The following is a 23,691-nucleotide window of genomic DNA, read 5'->3' as shown; positions in this document are numbered from 1 at the left end:
TTCAACAGTACAGAAACATATCACCTCTCTCTCTCTCTCTCTCTCTCTCTTTCTATATTGGTATTATATTGTGCAGCATCTATCTTGATGTTCTACTACTAGTGGCTTCTATGAAATTGTTGCTGCTAATCTTGACTACAAGACGACTAATAGAAGTGTTCTTCTATGATGGTGGTGACTTTGTATAATATGTTTATGCAGGGGAGATCAAGGATTTTGCAGCAAAGAGTGTCGATCTCGCCAAATTCTTCTTGATGAGAGGAGAGAGGGTGAGAGGACAACGGGAGAGCGATCAAAGATATCTCATCGTCGACGAGCCATTAGTAGGATTCATGGATCAGATCGAAATGGGAGGATTCTAGCATTGACCTGAAGACTTGTTTCTGATATGAACAACCCTACAGAAGATGAGATGTCATTGGATCAGGAAATATCACTTTTTTTTTTTTTTGAGAAAGAAAAGATTATATGAGATATAATCTTCATCAGCTTATGGTTTAGTTGGACAAATAATTCTAATATGAAAAAGAGTCCATTTGAAATTTAAAAAAAAATCCTAAAAATAAAGATTTTGTTTATCTATTAATAATAATATCCTTTATGTTATGTCTAGATTTTGGTAGTATGAGATTGATAAGAAAAGTAAGATATAAAAAATACTTTCTAAGTTTTTCTTTATACTATACTCTCTGCAGAGAAGTTGATGTATATGATTTCTTTCTAAAAGGGAATTTTTTTGAATTTATATGAGAGAATGTATAAGGGATTGTGAGATAAATCTAAGATCTTATAATTATTTTTTTTAATATATATAAGTAAAAATTTTTGAATGATAGTAAATCTTATATCAAATTATATATACATATATTCTGCTTTTCCACATATATATATATATATATATATATATATATATATTCTGCTTTTCCACTTATGTATTCTTTTTCTTCATCTTTTATGCTCTTTTATTTTATTTTCTTTTAATATATATAAGCATCCACATGTACTCTTTTATATTCATCATATTTTTTCCTACACGATCATTCAAATCTCTTCCAATTATAATTTATTTTGTTATAGATATTTGATATCATCTAAGTTTTTCCCAAATTCTCTTTTGATTTAATCATTCAATCAGGGGTATAAACATTAATGACATTCAAAATATCTTTTTCCTTCAATAAATTTTAAAACTGTAATTCTTATTCCAAATCTTTTTACATCTACACCACTATTCTTAACATCCTTATCAACAATAATCTCTTTAGATTTTTCTGCTATCCACCTAATCTCTTGTAAGTAAATAATATTTATTCTTCTTTTTATCTTACTGTTTATGAATTGCTACCCACCTAATCTCTTGTAATCAAATAATATTTATTCTTCTTTTTATCTTAGTATTTATGAATTCTACCATCGATAATTTAAGATACTTAGGCGGCGAAAGTATCACAGTTTTATGTTAATTATCAATAACATGACGAATCCCTCCATATTTTTTCTTCGAGCTTGGGACTAACATTAGCAATGTTAATAATATCTATACATATGATAAACTTAAATTTAAAATTAAAAAAATAAAAATAACAATGATTCAACTCTTTATTATCATCACTTACCCTTTGCAAGTACAAACATAAAATAACTCTTTATTATCATAACCATTTGAAATTACATAGTTGTCTATTAGAATTTCCATGAAGGTTAAAATGACTTTGACACTTGAGAGGAATATACAAAGAGGTAGAGAGAGAGAGAGAGAGAGAGAGAGAGAGAGAGAGGCTAAATATCGTATAGTCATGCCTAAGATGTGTTAGATGAACAAAGTCAAACAGAACATTCAAAGAAGGAAGCCTATCAATCTCTTATGCAGCAGGGTCTCACACCACAACACTTCTTTCCATTGACAGAGAAATGTACGATATCCGCGTTAACGTGATTACGGCTCTTTCCATCATTGCATCTTGGTGGTGACGACCACGCTGCATATAGCGAGTCAATAGCTTCTTGTGAGAACTTGTTTCGACTCAGATTTAGCATCTGTAGATTTCTTGCAGAAGTGATTGCCTCTGACAGCTCCTGAATCGGTTGGCCACACGCGGACGACCTCCTCCGGCATGGGCTTGCGCAGCTTGCATCAGGGCCGCACAAGAGGGGTTGCTCCTCCATGATTGCTTCATCTTCACTGTCAGCAACTTCAAGTCCACCAACATCAGACTTCAGCGGAATTATTTCCTGGGCATCTGCGTTCTCAGCTAGATGGAGCTCTTCCAACGATTCATTCTCTGACAATGTGATGAAGAGAGATGCATCAGAAAGCAGTGAAAAGGACATGAGTGAAGGTTTTATTTACCTGATAATGCCTGAATTATCTGAACCATCCCCACCGGTCCTAGTTGGCAGTTACTCAGGACAAGAGATCTGAGGCTGCATTTGGGGTCCATAAGCACTGATGCCAAAGCATCACGGACCTGTTACAATGGTGGCAAAGTTGACAAACGAAGAGGTCTAACAAATCCAAATTAGCACCTAAGTCCTAGCAAATTTTAAGATCAAGAACTCCCCATTACACAGCACCATAACAGGGATCAGTACCCGACTTGGAAATTGATAACTTGTAACCACACATGCCAAGAATCAAATAACTACAGATAACCAACCAATTATACATTATAACATGTAGGTGAAATTAAAGAAAATATAGGAAGCTCCAATTCCTCGTTTATTCTGCATATGGCAATAGTCATTGATTATAACATTACCACTGATTACGACATTATAATAAAATAATGCTTCATATTTAGATGTGGGTAAACTAACAGTAGCATAACGCAGTTACATATTTTACCTAAACTGACTTGCTATTGTTGATTGTGTTTCTGTTCAAAGTTAAAATGTCATCTGCCCAACTATATATCAGAAGCAGCAGCAAAGGCTACAAGGTTCTCCGTGACCATTTTAAGTCAAAGGAAAATTTATATAATCTTGTAAACTTATTATGAAGTGTTCACATATTGTATATATTCAGAAATGAAGGCAGATCTCAACTTTTTTCCTTTTGATTTACAACTGCCACTGCACTTCCAGAAGGGAAGAATGTAATAATCGGTAATTTAACAGGTGCTTTGATTTCAAAGACTAACCTCTTGGTTAATGGAGTTTCCTGTGATGTTCATCTCCAGAATGCCACCGAGTAGAACGAAGCCTTGGCATGCTTTGGCAAAAGCATGAGATGTCAGTCCACAATATGACAGATCCAACCTCACCAACTCTTGAGGTCCAGTGCATACTGCCTCGATTACCCTTATTGCCCCATCCTGTGTCACAACCAAGTATAATAAGAAGCTAACAAGTTATTGGGTTCCTAGATTAGACACAAAAACTACACACAACTCTAATATAAGTTCCGCCAAGCTTCAATGCAGTGAGACTTGATGATTGAGCGACTAGGCAGAGATGATCAATCACAGCCTTGTTTAATCTTATACCAGTCAGGCTCAGTTCTGAAAATCTACAAACAAGAAGGTCTATGAAATCTGATAATAGAACAGTTGGAAGAAAATCAATCAGTTAACATCAGTATGAGGAAGCTTACCTTTTCAAGGATTGAAGTTTGGTTAACAAATTTACAATTGCATTTCCAGATATTGGGTTATTCCTACCTGTCAGGAATACATATTTTTAATGATGATAACAATGATGAGATAAACAAATTAGTTTAATCTCAAGTATGTAAAAGAGTCACTGAAATCACCTATTGAAAGATGTGATAACACAGATCCAACACTTATTGCATCAGCAACTTTCTCAACTGTTCTAGTTGTGATGGAGCATTGTTCTATGTTCAAACTATAAAGTGCTACAAAGAAAAGATAGTTCACAAGTAAAAGAGTTATTTCGAAAGGACAGATAGGTCAGATGAGAAAAACTTTAATTGACATTTATTATGACCAGTACTTAACATAAATAGGTTCAGTGAGGCATTAAAAATACCAAATAATTGTTGGTGAATATGTAAAGGTAACTGGAATTTACCAATTAGAAAACAGATCATTTAGTCACACCATGCTCTATTCCATTCCTTTAATATGTTCCACCATAAATAAGTCTACTATATTCCCTTTAATAAATATATATGGTGAATTCATCTTTAATAAGGAACTTTGTTTGACAATATCTATATTCCCCTAAATTGCAAAATACAACACTTACACAACCTTGCAAATCCAATTTCGTACTATACCAGAGTTTCGACGTTCGCTCGGTACAGCATGAAACTGTATACCGAGCGGTATACCACTCAGTATATATATATATATATATATATATATATATATATATATATATATATATATATATATATATATATATATATATATATATATATATATATATTTATAAAAGGCGACGTCGCATCGCCTCAGCAACGTCGCATTTTCCTTCTCCCATATATATATATATATATATATATATATATATAAGGTGACGTCGTGTCACCTCGACGACATCACCGAAAAAGGCAACACGACATCATCTTTTAATATATATATATATATATATATATATACATACATATATATATATATACATACATATACATACATATATACATACATACATATATATATATATATATATATATATATATATATATACATACAAATATATACACACAAATATATATATGTGCGTGTGTGTATATATATATATATTTCATTCCATCCGATAACGGGCGTCCATGTATCGGTAAGCTGACGGACCGGTATGTACCACCCATACCGGGCGGTATTATTCGAAATTACATACTTAAAACAAACAATAATAATAAAACAACCAATAATAGCATAAACAAAAGCATAAGGTAGAAATGCACCTTTGCAATTCTCTAATATAGTAAAGAGATAAGAACTGCATGCATCTGTTAGCCGATTTTCAGACAGATTAAGCACTTCTAAACGAGCAGAGAGGACAGAGCATTCACATATCTGCAAATAGCAGACCATGTTACAGGAAAGGAAATTTTTCACTAGAAAAAAAAGGAAGCAAAGAAAGATCATTTAAAAAATCTTTAACTGAGAAGCATCACTTCAGGAAACTTAAATGGTATGTGCACATATTTTTCTCATAGTACTGGATCGGAGACAACATAGATAATTCTAAAACACAGAAACCTAGGAGCCTTTGCAGCATTAACATGTGAAAGCAAATAATATTTGCACATGAACCTGGAATAATGCAGTTGGACCAAACCGATTACAATGCAAGTCCAGAATCAAACCACCATACTTTTGGGTTGATGAATTGAATATTTGTTGAATCTTCTCCATAGTCTCATTACCTATTAGCATATCAAACCACGTTTCAAGAAAAGATCAAGTCAAGCAATCTTGGAACACAAAAGTACCAGATTTCTGGAACAGTACAAGCATATGAGGTGAGTATAAAAATGGAAAACCAAGTTAAAACCCAACTACAATATTGTTTGATTATAAGATTTCAGTACCTAACAGATTATGGGAAATATCCAGCACAGCAAGTGTTTTATGTGCTTGAAGAGCGTTTAGGAAAGGTGATGCAGATACATCTTGCAATTCACAATCAGATACTACAACTTCGTCCTCTGAGACCTATTTGCACAGAAACAACCCAAGCTTATAGACTCATTCTGTTATGTGAGACATTAACATGATGTTATCCAACTACTACTAAAAAAATAAGAGCCAAATAAAGTCACGGTCATATTTACTGAAATGATTACCTCCAGGTTATACAATTTCTTTAGCAACTTCATATTGGTTGATTCAGATAATTTCTCACAAGAATCAATGTACAGCTTCATAAGGCGTTTTGGAACCCATCCTTCCAGAAGAAGAAAAAAGGAAAGATAAGAAAGGAGGAAAAGAAGAAAAGATCAGAAACATCATAGCAAATGCAACTACAATATATAAATAAGTAGTCCGCGATGAACTTGACCAGAATAAACTTAAAGATGGTAGTCCAAGTGAGCTTCATCAGCAGTAATCGGTGAGACCTTTATCAAGAAATGTGAAGTGCAAAAAAACAAAGATTACTTACACGACAGAAATACTGTTCTATGATATACTAACAGATACTTTCATGTTTTCTTGTAATGTCATTAAAGTCAAGCTATAAAATCATTCCTAACATAAGTAAATAGTCGAGGTTTCAAAAAGTTGAAGAAAAATGTAAGCATTTAGGTTACCACAAAGTGCACGTGCACTATGCAGGTGCATATGTGGACAATATGGACTCTATTTTTCAAAAAAAAAATTTAAAACACAAGGAATCTTGAGGTAATTCACCATTCATTGGTAGGCTCCAAATTATAAATTAGCATTTCATTCTTCCTAATTCATAATATTCTTGTCATTTCAAATCATCATGAATCATACTATTAAATAAATGTATACCTTACCACAACAACAAATAAGAATCAAACACATTGGCCACTGCGACTAAAGTTGTGAATCATGGAAGAAAAATTGTTAATATTCGTAAGTAGATGATGACATATTTAGTATTATCAATTGCTAGTATTGGATGCACCCTGATCTGCTTTTACAGTATACCTTAAAAATGGTCATAGATAATCTATTGATGGGCAGTCCAGTAGATCAAGCTGGCTCGAGAAAATAAGCTATAAGGCATATGTGAAATATGCATCCACATGAAGCACATACTGTCTACATATGTGGGCACATGCCATATTGGCATCACATAAAGAAATGCATAAGATCTATGGGCTGCATCTGCAAATGCAGGTGCATAAGTGGGTATGTAAGCTGCTTTTCAAAACTATTAAAATGCAAGAATGTCAAAGAGAAAATAAAACAAAAAGGTTATCATGTACTAAGCATTTGATCATGTAAATGGGGAGACTTTCTTGTTACAACCATATAACCAAACCTCAAGTTAAGCACAACTACAAAGGCATGAACCAGTGACACATTACACTCTCATTTATGTCTTGGATTCATGCAAGCACTTATTATCCAAACTGTTACCAGGAAAATGTAAAAATGTATCACTTATTATCTTATACTCTTTAAATTGGTTTAGTTTATCAACATACGCACACATACTGTGCACCATTAGTATAGACAAATGCATAAACAAACACAAAAGGCTAGAAAATTGAAAATAATCCATGGTAGTAATAAATGAAAACGTAGTTGTATACTTCAATGATAACATAAGAAGAACCATAAGAATGGACAGCAAAAACACATCACAAATTCTTCTACAGGAAATCACAAAGATTCTCACCATCGATAACCACATCAATCCACATACTTTCATGGGGTTGGTGCTCAATGTCTTCAATCACTTCTGAGGAACCTAATGCTTTACCAGAGCTCATCAAACATCCAATTACTGGAAGCAAACCTAGAGAAACTAGCCTATTAGCAACATGGCATAGTGATCTGGAGAATGTTTAGCACAAACATAAATGGAACCTCACAGAAACAACATTAACAAAATATTAGATATGTTTAACTGATCCATGAATACAAGTGACACAATAAAAAAACTAGATACTAATTGGGTCAGTGTTGTATATGCTTGACTTTAAGAGAACATTACATGGAAATGCATTAACCTGGATTTAAAAATGCAGAGTTCATTAAACATTCTGACCAAATTCAGAGGACAAAATGGGGGCCATGGTAGGATAAATAATGAAGTTTAGGATAGTAAAAACTACAGGTCATCAGACACATTCTTGGCTAAAATGTTTTGTCCTAAATGCAGAGAAATTCCAACAATTTCTGGAATTTCTCCAGAGCTAGATGAGATTGGGCAATGCTACAAGTATGACTATACTGTTTTGAAGTTACAAACCTCAACATAAATTATTGACTTGTAAAGCTAATTTATTTGTCTGCTAAAGCAACAACAGTTATAGAACATTTTCAATTTTAAGCTTTAACATATTGTATTTAACTTCTAATTTAAATAGTTTACTGAATAATGAAACAAGGTTTCAAATATCAATAAGGCTGGTATATACCAATCTACATTTACTAGTCCAACCAAGGATCATACTGTACCAGACCATATAGGTCAATATAAATCAGTGTTTAATTTTCTATTATTTTTCCTATGACACCAAGCAATACAAGTCCATACACCACCTAGTATGCCAGTACCATAACAAACTGATTTTAATCCTTGCAGTGATAAATGGAATGCATTTTCCAGTCAAATTTTAAGCCATTGTTGAGAGTGATGTGCTGTTAATTAACCTCATAATCATGATACACACCTTTGGACCTTTTCTGCTCAGGAAGCTGAAGGAAATATGTACAAGCAACTTCAACTTTCAGGCATTCAATGTCCAGATTACCATCTTCCAGGCAGGAACTTAGATCAACATGGATTAGATCATGACCAACTTTAACTTTGACAAGCTGTAGCATGAGAACAACAATGTCACATTTTGATGCAGAGCAAAAATTTGACAAACAAACAAGTTAAAAGTTGACATTGATTTGCAAATTAGATTTTTTCAGTTCATTAATAATGTATTGGCCTTTTAACAAAAAACTGAAGCTGTTTGCTATTCTTTTAATATTTTGGTGGTAAACAACTGTGAGAATATTCCGTAAGTATATTTAGTTTCAATCAGAATCCTTCTTTTGTAAAGATATTTTATAGAGAATTTGCCTGTGGAGACTAGAGACAATTGGGAAGGAGGATAGAGATGCTTGGTATTCAATTTGCTTCTTTGCTATGGACCACTTGAAAGGAAAAGAACCACAGAAGTTTTCAGAACTTGTCTAAAGCAATGACTATTTGGCAGGAAACAGTTAAGTTGACCAATATATTGATGCTGTAGTTAAGAAAAAGTAAATGTCGGTGATGCTGTAGTTAATTGTATTTTGAAACTTAATAATTAGAAGTGGCATATCATGAATCCTCTAATTGCATGGAGTTTTGGATGATAGTTTTTGGCTTTGCTTTTTTATTATTATGTTTTTGTAGGTAGGCATTTTGGGACCTCAGGCTGTACTTAACTAGGACCAACTCCTTTTCCCATCTTTCATTTCTTTTTCTCTTGCTCATTTTGTATAAGCCTTATGCTCCCCTTTTACATCTTATAGATGAAAACAGGCATATAATCAAGTCTTTCTTTCAACCGAAGAAAAGACAGAAGATATTAAACCAATATATAAGTAATTGATTGTTTAAAAGAAGATACAAGCTAAGAACACCTGTGACTTAGCATACACTATGAGCCTAAAAATGAACTAATAAGAAATAGAGGATTTCTGAAGTCAAATTTAATCATCTGTAACCAGTATTGCTAAGAGATTTGTACATCAGCTTTATTGCAGTGAGTTAAAAAATTCCAACCAAGAAAATTGTTGATTCAACATAATATAAACCTTTACAATGCAACCTCTGGTGTGAGACATTTGTTCGCTGTATCTGTCTATCCATTGGATTCAAGATAGTGATGAAAATGATAAAACTTACATGACGGTTATTTACCAATTGGTCAACACCTGCACCATTCTGGCTCTGCTGAAGTCTATCAGCAACTTCAACGTTGCTCAATTTGGACCAACTAGCTGCAGATTTTGACGCAATTGCTATTCCAGCATCATTTGAAGATCCAAAATCTGCTTCATTATCGACAGTGAAATTGGGGCTCTTGCATTTGAAAGAGCAAGTACTTTCTTCAATATAAATAGGCGCAGAGGCACTAAGTTCATCTTTGGAATCAGAGCTATGCAGAGCATCCTGGCAAATGAGAACTACTATTTACAATCAAAAAATCCTGGCAAACTTATTACTTGGTTCGATGTCAGTATATGTAGAACAAGCAACAATGCAAGAATGTTTATAGCAGACAGCTGGAATCTATTACAAGGAAAGAAAAACTCAAATGCTTAGATACCTGGATTTCTTTGTTAGCAGTTGTTCCACAAAATAAGTTTTCTGCAAGACATATTAAAGAAGCACTTTAAACTTCATGAAGAAAATTAACAGTAAAACAGCAAATTTTGAGAGTCAGCATCTTTCTTTCCACTAGGTCCATAAGAAATCTTGTGTCTAAGATATCGAGTTGCTTTATACCAACCTCTGTCAGGAGCGGTTACGTACTCACTGGATCTATGAAGTTTTTGCCTTGACCCATTCATCTCATCAGGATCATCAGTTTCATCATCAGAAAAAACAACACGAACACGCTTACGATCAACGTGCTGTTGATCATCACGAAACTTACTTAAATCTCTGGAGGAAGCTTGAGCATGATTAGATGATGCACTAGTCCTCACACCAAGAGAATCTAACTGAGACATCTTGATTTTTGCTGAACTCTTACTCAAACGGCCAAGTGATGCCAGAGGAACATCATCATCAAGATCCTCAACACAAGCAAGAAGGCTAGGCCTGCTTTTAGCAGAATCATCTGAATCTTGTGATGCAGACAAACCAAGAATATCAGTAGATAAATTGCCACCTTCTGTTTCAGTTTCAGAGCAATAATCACTTTGCTGGTCCTTTAAGGCATCTTCTTTTAGTAAAGACTTCAACATCTGAATGTCCTGCTGCAATTTCCTAAAGCAGACATGCTTATATAAAATATTTGAGTAACAAAGATTCTCCTACTTATTTAGCTAGCATGGACACTAAAAGTACCTGGCTTCATCAACATTGTCAAATCTAATCATGTGACTGTAGTGCATGTTGTCAAGTGCAGTCATCTGTACGGTTAGCAGATTACCTTGAACTGCAATTCTACAAGGGAATAAAGCATTTAGAAGCTTGCTTAATCCAGAAAGCACCCATAAAATTGTATTTCTTATTATTTAATCTATAGGTCACAACAACTTCATGTCTCGGATATTGGACATAATCATACAAATTTAGTGTTGTAAAGTTCAAGACATAAAAACCTGTAACCCTCCTCAAATGCCTCCAATGCACCAGCCCAGTCACCAGAGGCATCCAATATCTGCCCAATATTTATCTTGACCAGTGCTTGTCCCTGAAAATTTAATATTCCACAATAAGTATTTATTGGAAATACTAAGATGCTGAATCTCCCTCTCCAATTAATTCAGGTGCCATGCAATATATGATGCCAGGTAGTGGATCTGGCTGGTGATATTATTTATCCATGTTCATTGATTGACCAATGTAGCTAGCATTCTCGAAGAAAAAATTCTCTTTTGTATATGTGAAATTGAAATATTACAACAAAGAACCTAAAACCAACTTGCCTCCAAGTTCCCAATTGACCTGTACACATTCCAACTTTTCATGTACCACTTGCGGGCTTTGCTGAAGTTCCTAAGCTTCAGGTAAGACTCCCCAATAGCCAGAAGAGAATCACTTAGTTTTTCCTTGTCACAAAGTTCACTTGCCACCCTTTTCTTCCTTTTAGCAAACTCTAGATGCTAAACAACACAAACATTTAGGAAGAGAAAAAGGACCATTAGACATCTTGGAATAAAGTGAATCACTGTGAAACAAACTTGCATGCTGCTAATTAAAAAATAACTGAACTACAAACTAAATGTACAGGTTGCCCATGTGAATCCACATTGAGACTAACCACATCAAAGGAAAAAAGCAAATTGCACTTCTTTTAGTTGGATATAAGTTAGTTGCATTGTCAAATATGATTCAATTTTAAGGTGATCTTAGAATGAAATAAACATCGCAGCTAAGCCACTCGAATTATGCAATTATCAATATAAAGGAATAGCACATTGTCCTTTGCTGTCCCTAGCTTAGTATGTATAAAATCCTATAACAAGACAACTGACAAAGTAGTCCTCATTATAAGCCAATAACCTCACAAAATAATATATAACATTATTATCAAGTTCATGAAAGGAAATTGGTTGTTTGGGACCCATATTTCCAAATGATAGAAGCAACAAAGGCATAGAAACATGTATTATAAGTATAACTATGATATCCACTTACTTTTGGCCATGCAAATATCATGCGAGCCTTTTCAATCAGACCATCGAGGCAAGTATTCTGCTCTAAGAGGCATTTTCTCTCATTTGAAGTTCCACGAGCATCAGATGTGGCCCTCATCAACTTTTTAAGTTTCTGTTCATCTTTATTCAACTGCTCCAACACCTTAGCTGCTTCCTTGACAGTTTTGATATTCTGATTGATCTGATTAACTAATGCATCTTCATCTTCCAAGCATTTTGCCAAATCCAGTGCCTTCTGATAACAACGGATTGCATCATCATATTTCTGAACTCGATGATGCAGCTCTGCAAGATTGATAAAGCCCTTAGCTTCACCTTGCAGGTGGCAAATTTTTTTACAAATTAAGATGTCTCTCTCAATGTGCTCCCTGGCAGTACTCCACTTCCGCAGTTCAGTATATAGATATCCAAGATTATGATGAAGCCTGCTGCGGGCATCATCATGTTGACTAACCTCTTCATCATCACATATCTTTAAACCTTGGAGAAGAATCTTTTCAGCTTCCTCAAAATTATCAAGGTCCATCTCAAGCATACCGATATTGTTATGTGAATCTATGAATTCCTTGAGAAAGAAGCCAGATTTCATAGATGGAGGAGTCTCTTTCAGAGTAAATGCAATTTTCATGGCTAATTTGAAATATTTTTTTGCATTTCGCAATGCATGATGATCACTTTCAGTTTCTGTAAATATTTGATGATAAGTTCGACCAAGTTGTGTGCTTGCTCTTTGCTGCTCAATAAGGTCATCAGAATCCTTGGCAAGTTGTAAATGCTTCTTCTGCAAGATAACAGAAACAAAAGTAAGCCATGTGTCAGATCACAAGTAATCAGATCATTGGCACAGTTTAAGCATAAACATATTAAGAAAGAAGCTGTATTCGGAGGAGATGCCATAATAATAATAAAGCAAACATGGACGATGTGAAAGGAAAGCATCTGAAAAATCAGTTCCAAAAGTAGGTGTGGAGAGAACAACATAAACAAGTTTGAATCCGACTGAGATGAAAAAGGAGGGTAGTTGTAGCAGCATTTGTGTGCATGCAATAAATTATTTAATCTTAGTGGTCACAATCACTTGGTCAAGTGAATAAAAATCTTGCATGGTTTCAATAGTTATTGAGATTAGCCATTCTACAACGGCACTTCTGCAAGACAAAGCCCGTTCGGAAAAAAAATTCACTATCAAAGCTCAACAATTAGAACCTAGGGCATAAGAAATTTACAAGGAAATGACACTGTGAAATTAAATGCAGATAGTGTAAGATGAACTCAAACCGGTACCTTCAGTAAATCACTCAGTTGGCATTATATTCTCACCCGTTTGGAGCATAAATACTAAATTTTGGAACAACTGATAAGAATTGCACCTACACAGGTCTCGTACCAAACCAAAGAAGCGAAACCCATTCAAGAAACATTAAGGCACTAAATTAAAAGACAAAGTTCCAAAGAAAAGCAAAAGAATCTAACACCTAAATATGGGCTAAATGCTACGAAAAGAAAGGATATGAGAAAAATGGTTTGGGGGATCGAATGGCACCGGGAGAGACCTGGTAGACGAGGGCTTCTTTCAAGCGGTTGAGGCGGAGGTAGACCTCGCCGATGGATTGACAGGTAGGAAGGAGCTGCTTCTGTGGGAGGTGCTTGGACGAGATATCGTAGTCGACACGGAGCCAGCGGAGGGCCTCGACGTACTCCCCGCGCCGCTTATGGATATCGCCGAGCTCGTTCGCCCACCGCGCCTTCTCCTCGTGGTTCCCCACCCTCGCCGCCTCCTTATACCCCCGCCTCGCCGCCCGCAACTCCTCCTCCTCCCCTCTCCCCATTCCTCAGACCCGTGCTAGGGTTTCCAGGTCGATCGATCGCCGGTCCAGAGTGACAGACACCCAAAGCGTTCCCGCCAACATTTGGGATATCTTCGCAATTTATCGAACGCATACGGATTGGGCCGTATTAAATTATTCAAATCGAGATCTCAATTGGGCTTTACTTGAAGCCATTATTGGCCCATCTACTAAGCCCATGTAAGGAGAGAGTCACCCTATCCTTCAAATTTTGGAATTACCCTCCTCTGGATTTTAATATTTATATTATATATATATATATATATATATATATTTACATATTTATTTTTATTATATAAATCCCATTAGCATCCATCCAATCAACTAAAATTAAACTATTAGTTGTCATAGAATCTTCAAAAGATATTAATAAATTTAAATAGGATAAATTTAAACAATTATTTTGGATATATATATATATATATATATATATATATATATATATATATTTATGTATGTATGTATGTGTGTATGTGTGTGTATATATATGTCATAATACTCTTCATCATATATTAATTAACCCGAACAAATGATACTCAACATTTGAAATTAAATCATTGCATGGTATAAAAAATATGAAGATAAATTATTGATAGCCTTCCACTTTAATACCATTTTGAATTATTGATTATTGCTATTCCATATAAAAAAAAGATAAATGATTTGAATTAAATTGTTATATGACACAGTGAGGCATTTCTTGAAATGGGCCTTGTACGGCCCAATGAGCTGTGACCGGATCATATGGGCTCTATACAAGCCTAGATTTGTTGGTGATTTGCTACAAGTTTTATGGGTGTTGTAGTCATTTCATACAATTTGACTTTACCGCTGTGGGTCATTTATAGATGAACGTTAGGGTTTTCAGGTGAGCAACCAAAGCTCTAAGCTTTGGCCGGCTCGCGGCTCTCCTCTGCATCAATTGAGATCAATCGCCGACGAGAAACTCTAAGTTTGGCTCTCGTTCTTCGTCCTATGGTGTGCGGTCATGGCGGCGACGAGGGTTCTCTCACCGAATGAGCAGGACATCCAGATGATGCTCGCGGCCAACGTCCACATCGGCGCCAGAAACTGCAACTTCCAGATGGAGCGATACGTCTACAAGATAAGACCTGACGGTCAGTCGAGGCTCCACCTTTGATTCGTCGTAGTCGCTTCCGTTTTCTGATTGAATGCAATTGCGGGTGTATGCAATGCTGCTGTGTGTTGTGATGTAGATTTCTGTGATTTGTGTGGACCTTGTTGGACTGGCTATGTACTGGCAAACGCTTTTGTGTGGATCAGTGGAATCACCCACCTTGCATAGATTCTGCTTGGCTTATGTTACATGGCAAAAAGTCGTGAAGGGACCTTGGGTGGGATCAAAAACCAAAGAAGGGATCTTTGTGGGAATACATTATGGCAAAAAGTGTGTGAAGGGACCTTGGGTGGGATCAAAAACCAAAGAAGGGATCTTTGTGGGAATACATATTGTTATGTGATTAACATATTGTTATATATTTTCATATTTTTTATTTCTTTAATCAATAGAGCACGAATTGACTGATGACATTATAACAAGGAACGTAGCTACTGAAGTCCTCTCTCTATCAAAAAGTTTAATTTTCTTGTGCAGGTGTTTTTTTAATCAATCTTGGTAAAACATGGGAAAAGCTTCAGCTTGCTGCTAGGGTTATTGTTGCCATTGAAAACCGACAAGATATCATTGTTCGGCCTGCCAGACGTTATGATCAAAGAGCTGTACTGAAATTTGCACAGTAAACTGGAGCTCATCCAATGCTGGGAGGCATACCCCTGGAACCTTCACTAATCAACTTCAAACTTCTTTCAGTGAACCTCGTCTCCTCTTTCTAACTGACCCTAGAACAGATCACCAGGTGAGTCATTATTGATCTTGGAAGGACTTTGTGACTACCAAAGCAAATCGGTAACTGATCTCCGCTTTCAACATTTTCTGCAGCCAATCAAGGAATCTGCTCTTGGTAATATTCCCACCATTGCTCTCTGCAACACAGATTCACTGATGAGATATGTTGACATTGGAATTCCTGCCAATAATAAGGGTAAACCACATATTGGTTGCCTCTTCTGGTTGTTAACCAGGATGGGTTTGCAAATGCGTGGGACTATTGCCCCTGGACGCAAGTGGGAAGTAATGGTAAGATCTGCTGACTTCTCTTATTTTTGCTCCTTCATGTGTTAGTACTTGTATTTAAAAAAAAAAAGAAAATTCAACTTTCAATTAGGAATCAGGACAGTAGCAGTCCCCAAAATCACAAAATTACCCTACGAGATTGGAGGGGGACAAAAAATCCTTGCCTGATTGGCAAGGTTGTGAGCTACAGAATTGTTCAACTTGTTGACATCTCAAAAAATAAGACATCCATAGAACCTGCCAGCATAATTATATCTTTACATATATTTCACAAATACAAAGGGCAGATTTATCTCTATTACAAATCAACACAGCCTCTAAAGAATCAGATTTGACAATGATATTCAGATAATTCATTTGAGAAGCTTTGTTGAGAGCGTCCCAAATAGCCCAGCATTCCACTTGGAGTGGGGTGGAGGCCTAATGTGTGCTGCTTCCTTGAGTGACGATAGTGCCATTCCCATCCACAAAGCAGTTAGCATTTGTATTGTGTGGATTGCATTAACTTTGTTTTTGTCGACCATCTTAGCTTCAAGTTTAATTCTCCCTGTAATGTGAAATAGCTTTCTTTGTTAACCTGTCCATTTTATGGTCTTAGGGATGACTCTGTATTTGTAATTCCATGTTAGTCGTTGCCCTTTTCTTTAAACTTGGGTCATGTAGTTAACTAAGAGTGAATTGTGTCATATGCAGGTTAATCTATTTTTCTAGGGATCCCTGAAGAGGCCAAAGAGCAGGAAGAGGCTGAAACTCCTGTGGCACCTGAATATGGTGCTGTTGCTGAGTACACTAGTATGGTACCAACTGATCAGTGGACTGCCGAGTAATGGGCACCTGATATGGGAGGTGTGCCTGCTGTTCACAATTCTCACTATTCTTCTCTTTCATAGCAGTTCACAATCAACTTCAAGTTACTAGTATTCTTATCTCCCATGCAATGCACTTTCTGAGACATTTATTTACTATATTGGTTTGCAATAATCAAGGATAGACTACCTGAAGATTGTGTCAATGTTGGTACAATAGAAAATCCATCTTTGTGCTTCACTACGATGTGCAATTGTTTCATTATGTCAACAGTGATCTTAAGAGATTCTCCCGTGGCTGTTGTGCTGATGAAGACACTTTCACTTTTGTCTTGCGTCTCAGCAGGCATTGTGGCTGCTGACGGTTGGGATGCAGCAGCTGCTCCGGTCGCGGCTGTACCTTCAGTCATACAGGCAGGATCCAAGCTGGCTTCCTAGGTGGAGCCAGATCATGTTGGACCCTCAGGGAGTGAAGAAAGTAAATGGAGGCCTTCCTTTAATCCTCATGATGGAAATTATTCTTTTTCAAACAAAAAAGAAACTTCTGGACTTGTAGCTCAGTTTTCCTTGGTCATCATTTAACTGTGAGATTATGGTAGACATCACATTAGGGTTAGTTTTGATCTGATTTGAATTTTGCTCTGTGACTATTTTTTTGTAGCAACATAAGAAACATGTTCTTGATTAAATATTCGCTCAATTGGAAAGTGGATGTTCTCAATGCTTATCATCCATGCCTTGATACATTTGGCTTCAGGCTGATTGAAAGTTATGTGCATGATCAACTTTCTGAACCATTTTCTCGAGAATTTTACGCTCTGTTGTAGATCTAATGTTATAAAATCCAGGTTAGTGACATTTTAGTTTGGTATACATAATTTCGATATTTATGTATGATGGAGGAAGCATATCATAGGAAGAGGGCTCGCGAGGACTTTTATTCATTTTCTAATGAGTCAAACCGAAACATTTGAAATGGGGCAGTCTGGCACATATCTGCAAGCACAAATATAATGTTTGTCATTTCAACTCTCCAAATATTAACATTTCTGGACATACCTTTTTCTAGTTAATATCAATCTAGAAATTCCAGTTTAATCATAATTGATCAAACAAATTGCATGCTCATAGTCAATAGATATCAACTATTTGTTCGTACGTAAAATTATTACACACGCAGCACGCGAACATATATACATAAACAATATTTAAAAAAAATCAAATATGAAAACTAACATATATATATATATATATATATATATATATATATATATATATATAACATATTTTATAGGGCAGGATTTATTTTTTTCTCTCCTTGAGACCATCACACTATTAAGACAAAGTCATAAGAAAATAATTCGTAATACCACAACACAGTGCCATTCAAAAGAGTCAATAAAATGACTTAATTAGGGGGGGAAAAAAAGGTGCAAAGGCTTTATTGAAAGAATAGAAATGTTTTTCTCATATGAAGAAAGACTGTTCTCATAGCAAAATTTGCCTCCTTTAGCAGAAATTTTGGCAGCTTGAAACAACTATACTTTTCCTGGCCTCACTACAGAAAGGTAACCATCAGATGCCCCAAAAATTAAACCATCAGATGCCCCAAAAATTATGTTTGAACTGATCATGGCTTGAAAGGTGCAAACACCACAACCGAGTTGTGTCCTCCAAAGCCAAATGAGTTTGAAATAGCTGCATGAGGAAAACAAACATATGAGAGAGGGAGAGAGAGGAGGAAGATGAGGGAATGACGAAGTATGAGAGAATATTTCCAACTTACCAACATTAACTTCATGCTGCTGCTTTTTTTTTGCCACGGTATCAAACTCAACTGCTGGCTCTAAATTCTACAGTTATTGCACATGCAGAAAGATTTTTATCATCAAAATATGTGGGTTACATAACAGCTAGTTACATCCTTCAAATGGAGAAAGCATATGCAATAATAATATTTGAACATCAATTCAAATTTATTAAACAGAACGATGACGGTAAGACCGAAGCTACTAAACAATTTTCAGAAAATTACACAACAAAAGGTCCATTAAAGTAATAATTTGGTTATAGTTTATTAGTCTGGAATACTCATATAATGTATATTCATATACCATAGGAATATCCAGCATATTTTAGACATAATGTACGCTCTTAGACGCTGTTATTTGTTTATGTGATCAATTTGATCATTGAGCTCTCATGGGAAGCAACATGAATCTTGCTACAAATAAGAGTCGAATTCATATGCAAACAAAAATCTAAAATGATAATTTAATGGTTTAATACAATATGGTATCCTTTTGTTTATTACCATAAGAGACAGATTTTCACTTACGAATTGGTTTATAGTTGGATGCAGCCATCCTGTAGTTATGGCTTTCACAGTTGCAATAGCCTCTAAACCGCCTGCTGCACCAAGGCAGTGCCCTATCATAGACTGAATATATAGGACCATGTCAGAAATGCATAAAGCAGCAATAGAACATTGCAAAATCAGGAGAAGTTCTTTGCCTTTGTTGCATTCATCTTAACCGCAGATGGATCCTTGAAAACCTGTTTAATGGCGTTCACCTCTGCCAGATCCCCCGCAAGTGTGGAAGTTGCATGAGCATTTATGTAATTGACCTGGAAACAAAAATCAGACAGTGAGGTTTAGCTGACATTTCAGTATTTACAAGTCCAGTACTTATTGGAACTCCATGATGCAAAAAAACGGTAATTGCCTCATCACTTTTGAAACAGTGTTTTATAGGCAAGAATTACTTCATAATGCCATAGGATTTCTTCTCAAAAAAAGAAAAAAATATATAAACATTAAATTTAAAAAGACAAATTCAGTATCGACTGATCAAAACTGATATGTATCAGCCATAAAGACCATCATAGTTCATGGTGTAAGATATTCCAAGTTTAAGTTGATTTATTGACCTCATAACTAGAAATTGTTGAAATAAGTCAGAATTAATTAAAATTTAAGGGAAGCTGCCAATTTTTGACAATTCAAGCCAATCCAATAGCCTCAAAAGAATAAGTGAGGAGGAAGGAAAAGAAGAGTGAAGCCAAGAATGAGGAAAGATAAAAAAAGAAACTTGTAATTATGATTCTAAAGCAGAGATGTTACCACTGATGCATTTGTTACTCATGGCACATTCACATTAATCATATGTCATCCTCGATCATCCACCATTGCATAAAGACAGTAAAAGATGTAATGAAAGGAAAGTAGAGAAAGACCTTATTATTGAAATAGGGATGCATAACAAGAAGATAGTTGCTGTGGAATTCAAGATTTATCATCTCTGCAAATGAAGTTCCCTTTATTTACATTTGCATGAACCAATAATTGATTCTTCACGGTGACTAGAGAGAATCATCAGACCTTCCAAATGAAGTTTCAAGTGGACTAGTTTTAAGTCTTCCCATATAAAAAGGACAACCTAATGAACAAGGCTTCAGCTGATATTGTCTAAAAAGGATGGCTCACCCCATACAAGCAAATAGACTATTTTCGTTATTAAAACCTTGGTAATCAAAATCACAAAGGAACAACTTTCACCCTCAAACTTCTTCACATGGCATATATAATAATCATATACGGAAATATTATATACTTAATATAAATTGTTATTTTTAACAAATTATTTCTTTTTTTTTTGCTTTCATCTTAAATATAATTTCTTAGGTTGACATAAATATAAAATGCCTAGAGAAGCTTTTCAATGAGTAGAAAATAGAAATATATACATAAAATAATATCCAACACCAATGCAATGATATGTGCATATGTATACTACATTCGAGTATCTTTTAACAAGTAGTAGTAGTATAGGATGTTCATTTGACTATTTTATGAAGAATTTAAGCCTTTTAACTTCAACGCATCAAAGAAGAAAATACCAAGATGATAAAAGAACTGAAGAAAAGAAACAATATATATGCTTGACACTGGTAGAAAGCAACTCTGGATTACCTCTTCTGGTGCCACTCCAGCATCGTCAAGACTTTTCTGGACACAAGATGAAACCCCAAGTCCATCAGCTCTAGGATCTGTCATATGATAGGCATCACAGTTGACAGCACCTCCAAGGTACTCAGCAATTATTGGTGCATCACGTTTCATTGCATGTTCAAGGCTCTCCATGACCTTCACCGATTGATGTTAAACAAAAAGAAGCAGCAAAAATTAGTAACTATAAAAATCTCCGCTGAAAGTGTGATTTGCATGATTAACCAATTTATCTATTTCTATCGCAGGCACAAACATGTCATTTAGCAAATGTTTGAGGTATTCATACTCATGTACGGCAATGAAACTTAATCATTGTTCATATTTTGTCACCATAACCACTGACTATTGATTTTACCAAACAATGTATGACTATGGCCAAAGAATCATTTCAGGCACGTCAAACACCCATAAATGCACCCATTAATCAAAAGTCCTCATTCCCAAACTCACTTATTTCACTTCTCAAACTGAAATGCAAATTAATCTTCCTGCCAGTGATAAAATATTAGAGAAGTGTAATTAATTCATACAGCTGGTAATACTAATGCACCAGACAGTATGCTGATCGATACATTACTCATACTGGTCTGAGGGAGCATCATTACACTGTCCTGTGTCGACATATGGAATTTTGATGGATAATGCTTTTAGATATCAACTTTAGCCAAGTTCGATGAAAATCATCATGAATTGATAGAACCTACAACCTCTCTCTACACTGTATAACAAAAGATGTGGAGGAAAAAATAAAGATATGTTAGTGCATACCAGTACTCCAGCACCTTCCCCCATGACAAAGCCATCTCGATCCTTGTCCCATGGTCTTGATGCAGTTTTAGGATCATCATTTCTTTGAGATAATGCTCTACATGCAACAAAACCTCCAACACCAATTGGAATGATGGCAGCTTCAGTACCACCAGCAATCATTATATCAGCCTCACCACGACGAATGTGATTAGCAGCAGCATAAAAACAATAGTTTGACGTTGCACATGCAGTAGAAATTGAATAGTTAGGACCCATGAAACCAATATCCATTGCAAGTAGCGCAGAACCCATGTTTGTTATGGCATAAGGAATGAAAAATGGAGTTATTTTCCTGTGGCCTTTCTCTATTAAAGCCTGAACCCCATCAGAAAAGATTGAAAGACCACCCATGCCTGTACCAACAAGAACACCAGCTCGAATCTTGTCAATCTGCTAACAACAAATAGTTAGTCAAAAAGTACATAGGCAGGAAAGTAATGAGAGCTTCTCTAGCCATCAAATAAAAACAACTATGAAACAAGTGTGAATTATAAATAAGCAGTCGTATTAATGCTTCACATCAATGAAATGGGAAAAAGAACTAAAACAATTTAATAAGTTGAAGCAAGGGAAACCAGAAAAAAAAAAATCTATTTTGATGAGGCACAAACTTAATTTCATGTTCTAGATAATATATCAGTAACTAAATTTTCTGTTGGTGATGCAATAATGATGGTTGGCATAAGCTGCAGCATGCATCGCATACATTAAGGTAGCCATGAAAAAGAATTAATAGACAGCAACAAAGGGGCAGACGCATGATCAAGTGAGATCCAGCTGAAGAACGTTACCAAACAGCCGATCAAGCAATAGATCTTTAAATTAACATAGTTAATGAACGTTAATAAACCCAAAACTTTAGAGGAAGGTTCCAAGTATCAGTTTTGATTCAAATACAATAAAGTCCTATCCGAGATTACAACAATTCTTGATTGGATTCAGGTAAAGGCATGGTCCAACTCGATCCTCCATAACCAAATAACCAGAAACAAGCTACATTTCAGCTACAAGTTAAATTTTCATCAAGAAAAAAGCAACAAAATTTCATCCGGTCTTTAATTAAAACGAAAAGTCATCTTTTTAATCACGCGACGCATTTCAGTTCCAAGAAGATGAGACTTCATTTAGTCAGATGAGAGAACATCGAACCTTGTTAAGGGTTTGGCTCCCAACACCAAGGCCGGCGCTCTCGAGGGCCTTCTTGCCACTAACCAGGCAATACCTCAAACAGCCGTCGAGCCGCCGGTCGTTCTTCCCATCAATGTACCCCTCCGACGAAAACCCCCTGATCTGGCCGGCGAACCTTGTGGGGAACTTGGACGCGTCGAACCGGTCAATCAGACCGATCCCGCTCTCCCCTTGGAGGAGCTTGTCGTAGTACGCATCGACGTCGTTTCCGAACACGGAGACCAGCCCCATGCCGGTGATCACGACCCGCTTCTTCGGATCCGTCTCCCTGCGGGGCGGCGCGGCAGAGGCGCGGACGGTGGTGAGCGGGCGGGGGGAGCCTGGACGGAGCGTGGGGGGAGGTTCGGGGAAGGAGAGGCGGAGACCGTCCACGGCGGGGAGGAGGAGGGTCTGCATGGTGGCGGGCGGCGGAGCCTCGGAGTTCTCGAGAGATCAGAGGAAGCGTGTGCGAATTGTCCTTTTTAGTTGATGGCTCGTTCTTGGGCCGGAAGAAGGCGGATCCGGTGTTTGTCTCGGCGCAGCATACGGTGTCTTTTGTGGTTACCGATTGCCACGTGGAGATAAAGCGTATCCGACGTGACCTATAAATCTCCTTAATCTTTAGATTTAAAAAAATTATATTAATTTTTTATAATTATAAAAATAAAATATTTTAGTTTTATTTTCACGAAAATTCAAAGAGAAAGATAATAATGTCTCAAACCTAATTATTTAGATCACTAAAAATCAACAATAATAATAACAGACTTTCAATAATCAAAAAAATAATTATTTTTTGAGATACAATAATATCTAACTCATAAATATTTATATATTAAAAATGATATTATAATAATAACAATAATAAAATCTTAAATCTTAAATCTTAAATATTAAAAATAAAAATAAT

The 23,691-nt window shown here is 35.8% G+C and overlaps 2 protein-coding genes and 1 pseudogene across 3 annotated transcripts; 1 reads left to right on the top strand and 2 right to left on the bottom strand.

Moving 5' to 3' along the window:
• Positions 1-1,626: 1,626 nt before the first annotated feature.
• On the bottom strand, positions 1,627-13,825 carry LOC135674445 (protein TONSOKU-like). 2 transcript variants are annotated; one of them, XM_065184294.1, is made up of 20 exons: positions 13,538-13,825; positions 11,965-12,765; positions 11,253-11,429; positions 10,926-11,017; positions 10,669-10,767; positions 10,106-10,587; positions 9,923-9,963; positions 9,499-9,765; positions 8,285-8,429; positions 7,285-7,404; positions 5,756-5,856; positions 5,501-5,624; positions 5,223-5,335; positions 4,871-4,982; positions 3,752-3,856; positions 3,593-3,659; positions 3,391-3,508; positions 3,141-3,314; positions 2,351-2,468; positions 1,627-2,282 (listed from the first exon to the last, which is right to left on the bottom strand). In XM_065184294.1, the coding sequence occupies exons 1-20, from the start codon at positions 13,811-13,813 to the stop codon at positions 1,855-1,857; spliced, it is 3,960 nt and encodes a 1,319-aa protein (XP_065040366.1). In that variant the 5' UTR covers positions 13,814-13,825; the 3' UTR covers positions 1,627-1,854. The 2 variants fall into 2 exon arrangements, with proteins under 2 accessions (XP_065040366.1, XP_065040365.1); XM_065184293.1 differs by having other exon boundaries at positions 9,514-9,765; positions 13,538-13,813.
• Positions 13,826-14,721: 896 nt separating this feature from the next.
• Positions 14,722-17,519, top strand: LOC103985493 (small ribosomal subunit protein uS2-like; annotated as a pseudogene).
• Positions 17,520-18,204: 685 nt separating this feature from the next.
• Positions 18,205-23,273, bottom strand: LOC135674444 (3-oxoacyl-[acyl-carrier-protein] synthase I, chloroplastic-like). Its single transcript, XM_065184291.1, has 7 exons — positions 22,764-23,273; positions 21,573-22,004; positions 20,766-20,939; positions 19,307-19,420; positions 19,131-19,232; positions 18,579-18,645; positions 18,205-18,490 (listed from the first exon to the last, which is right to left on the bottom strand). Exons 1-7 carry the CDS (start codon positions 23,196-23,198, stop codon positions 18,423-18,425), a joined length of 1,392 nt encoding a protein of 463 aa, XP_065040363.1. The 5' UTR covers positions 23,199-23,273; the 3' UTR covers positions 18,205-18,422.
• Positions 23,274-23,691: the final 418 nt, after the last annotated feature.

Source organism: Musa acuminata, chromosome BXJ1-5, assembly GCF_036884655.1.
Source record: "Musa acuminata AAA Group cultivar baxijiao chromosome BXJ1-5, Cavendish_Baxijiao_AAA, whole genome shotgun sequence".
NCBI classification, from domain to species: Eukaryota; Viridiplantae; Streptophyta; class Magnoliopsida; order Zingiberales; family Musaceae; genus Musa; species Musa acuminata.
Note: the sequence above shows the minus strand (reverse complement) of the source record. Positions and strands in the feature narration are given on the sequence as shown.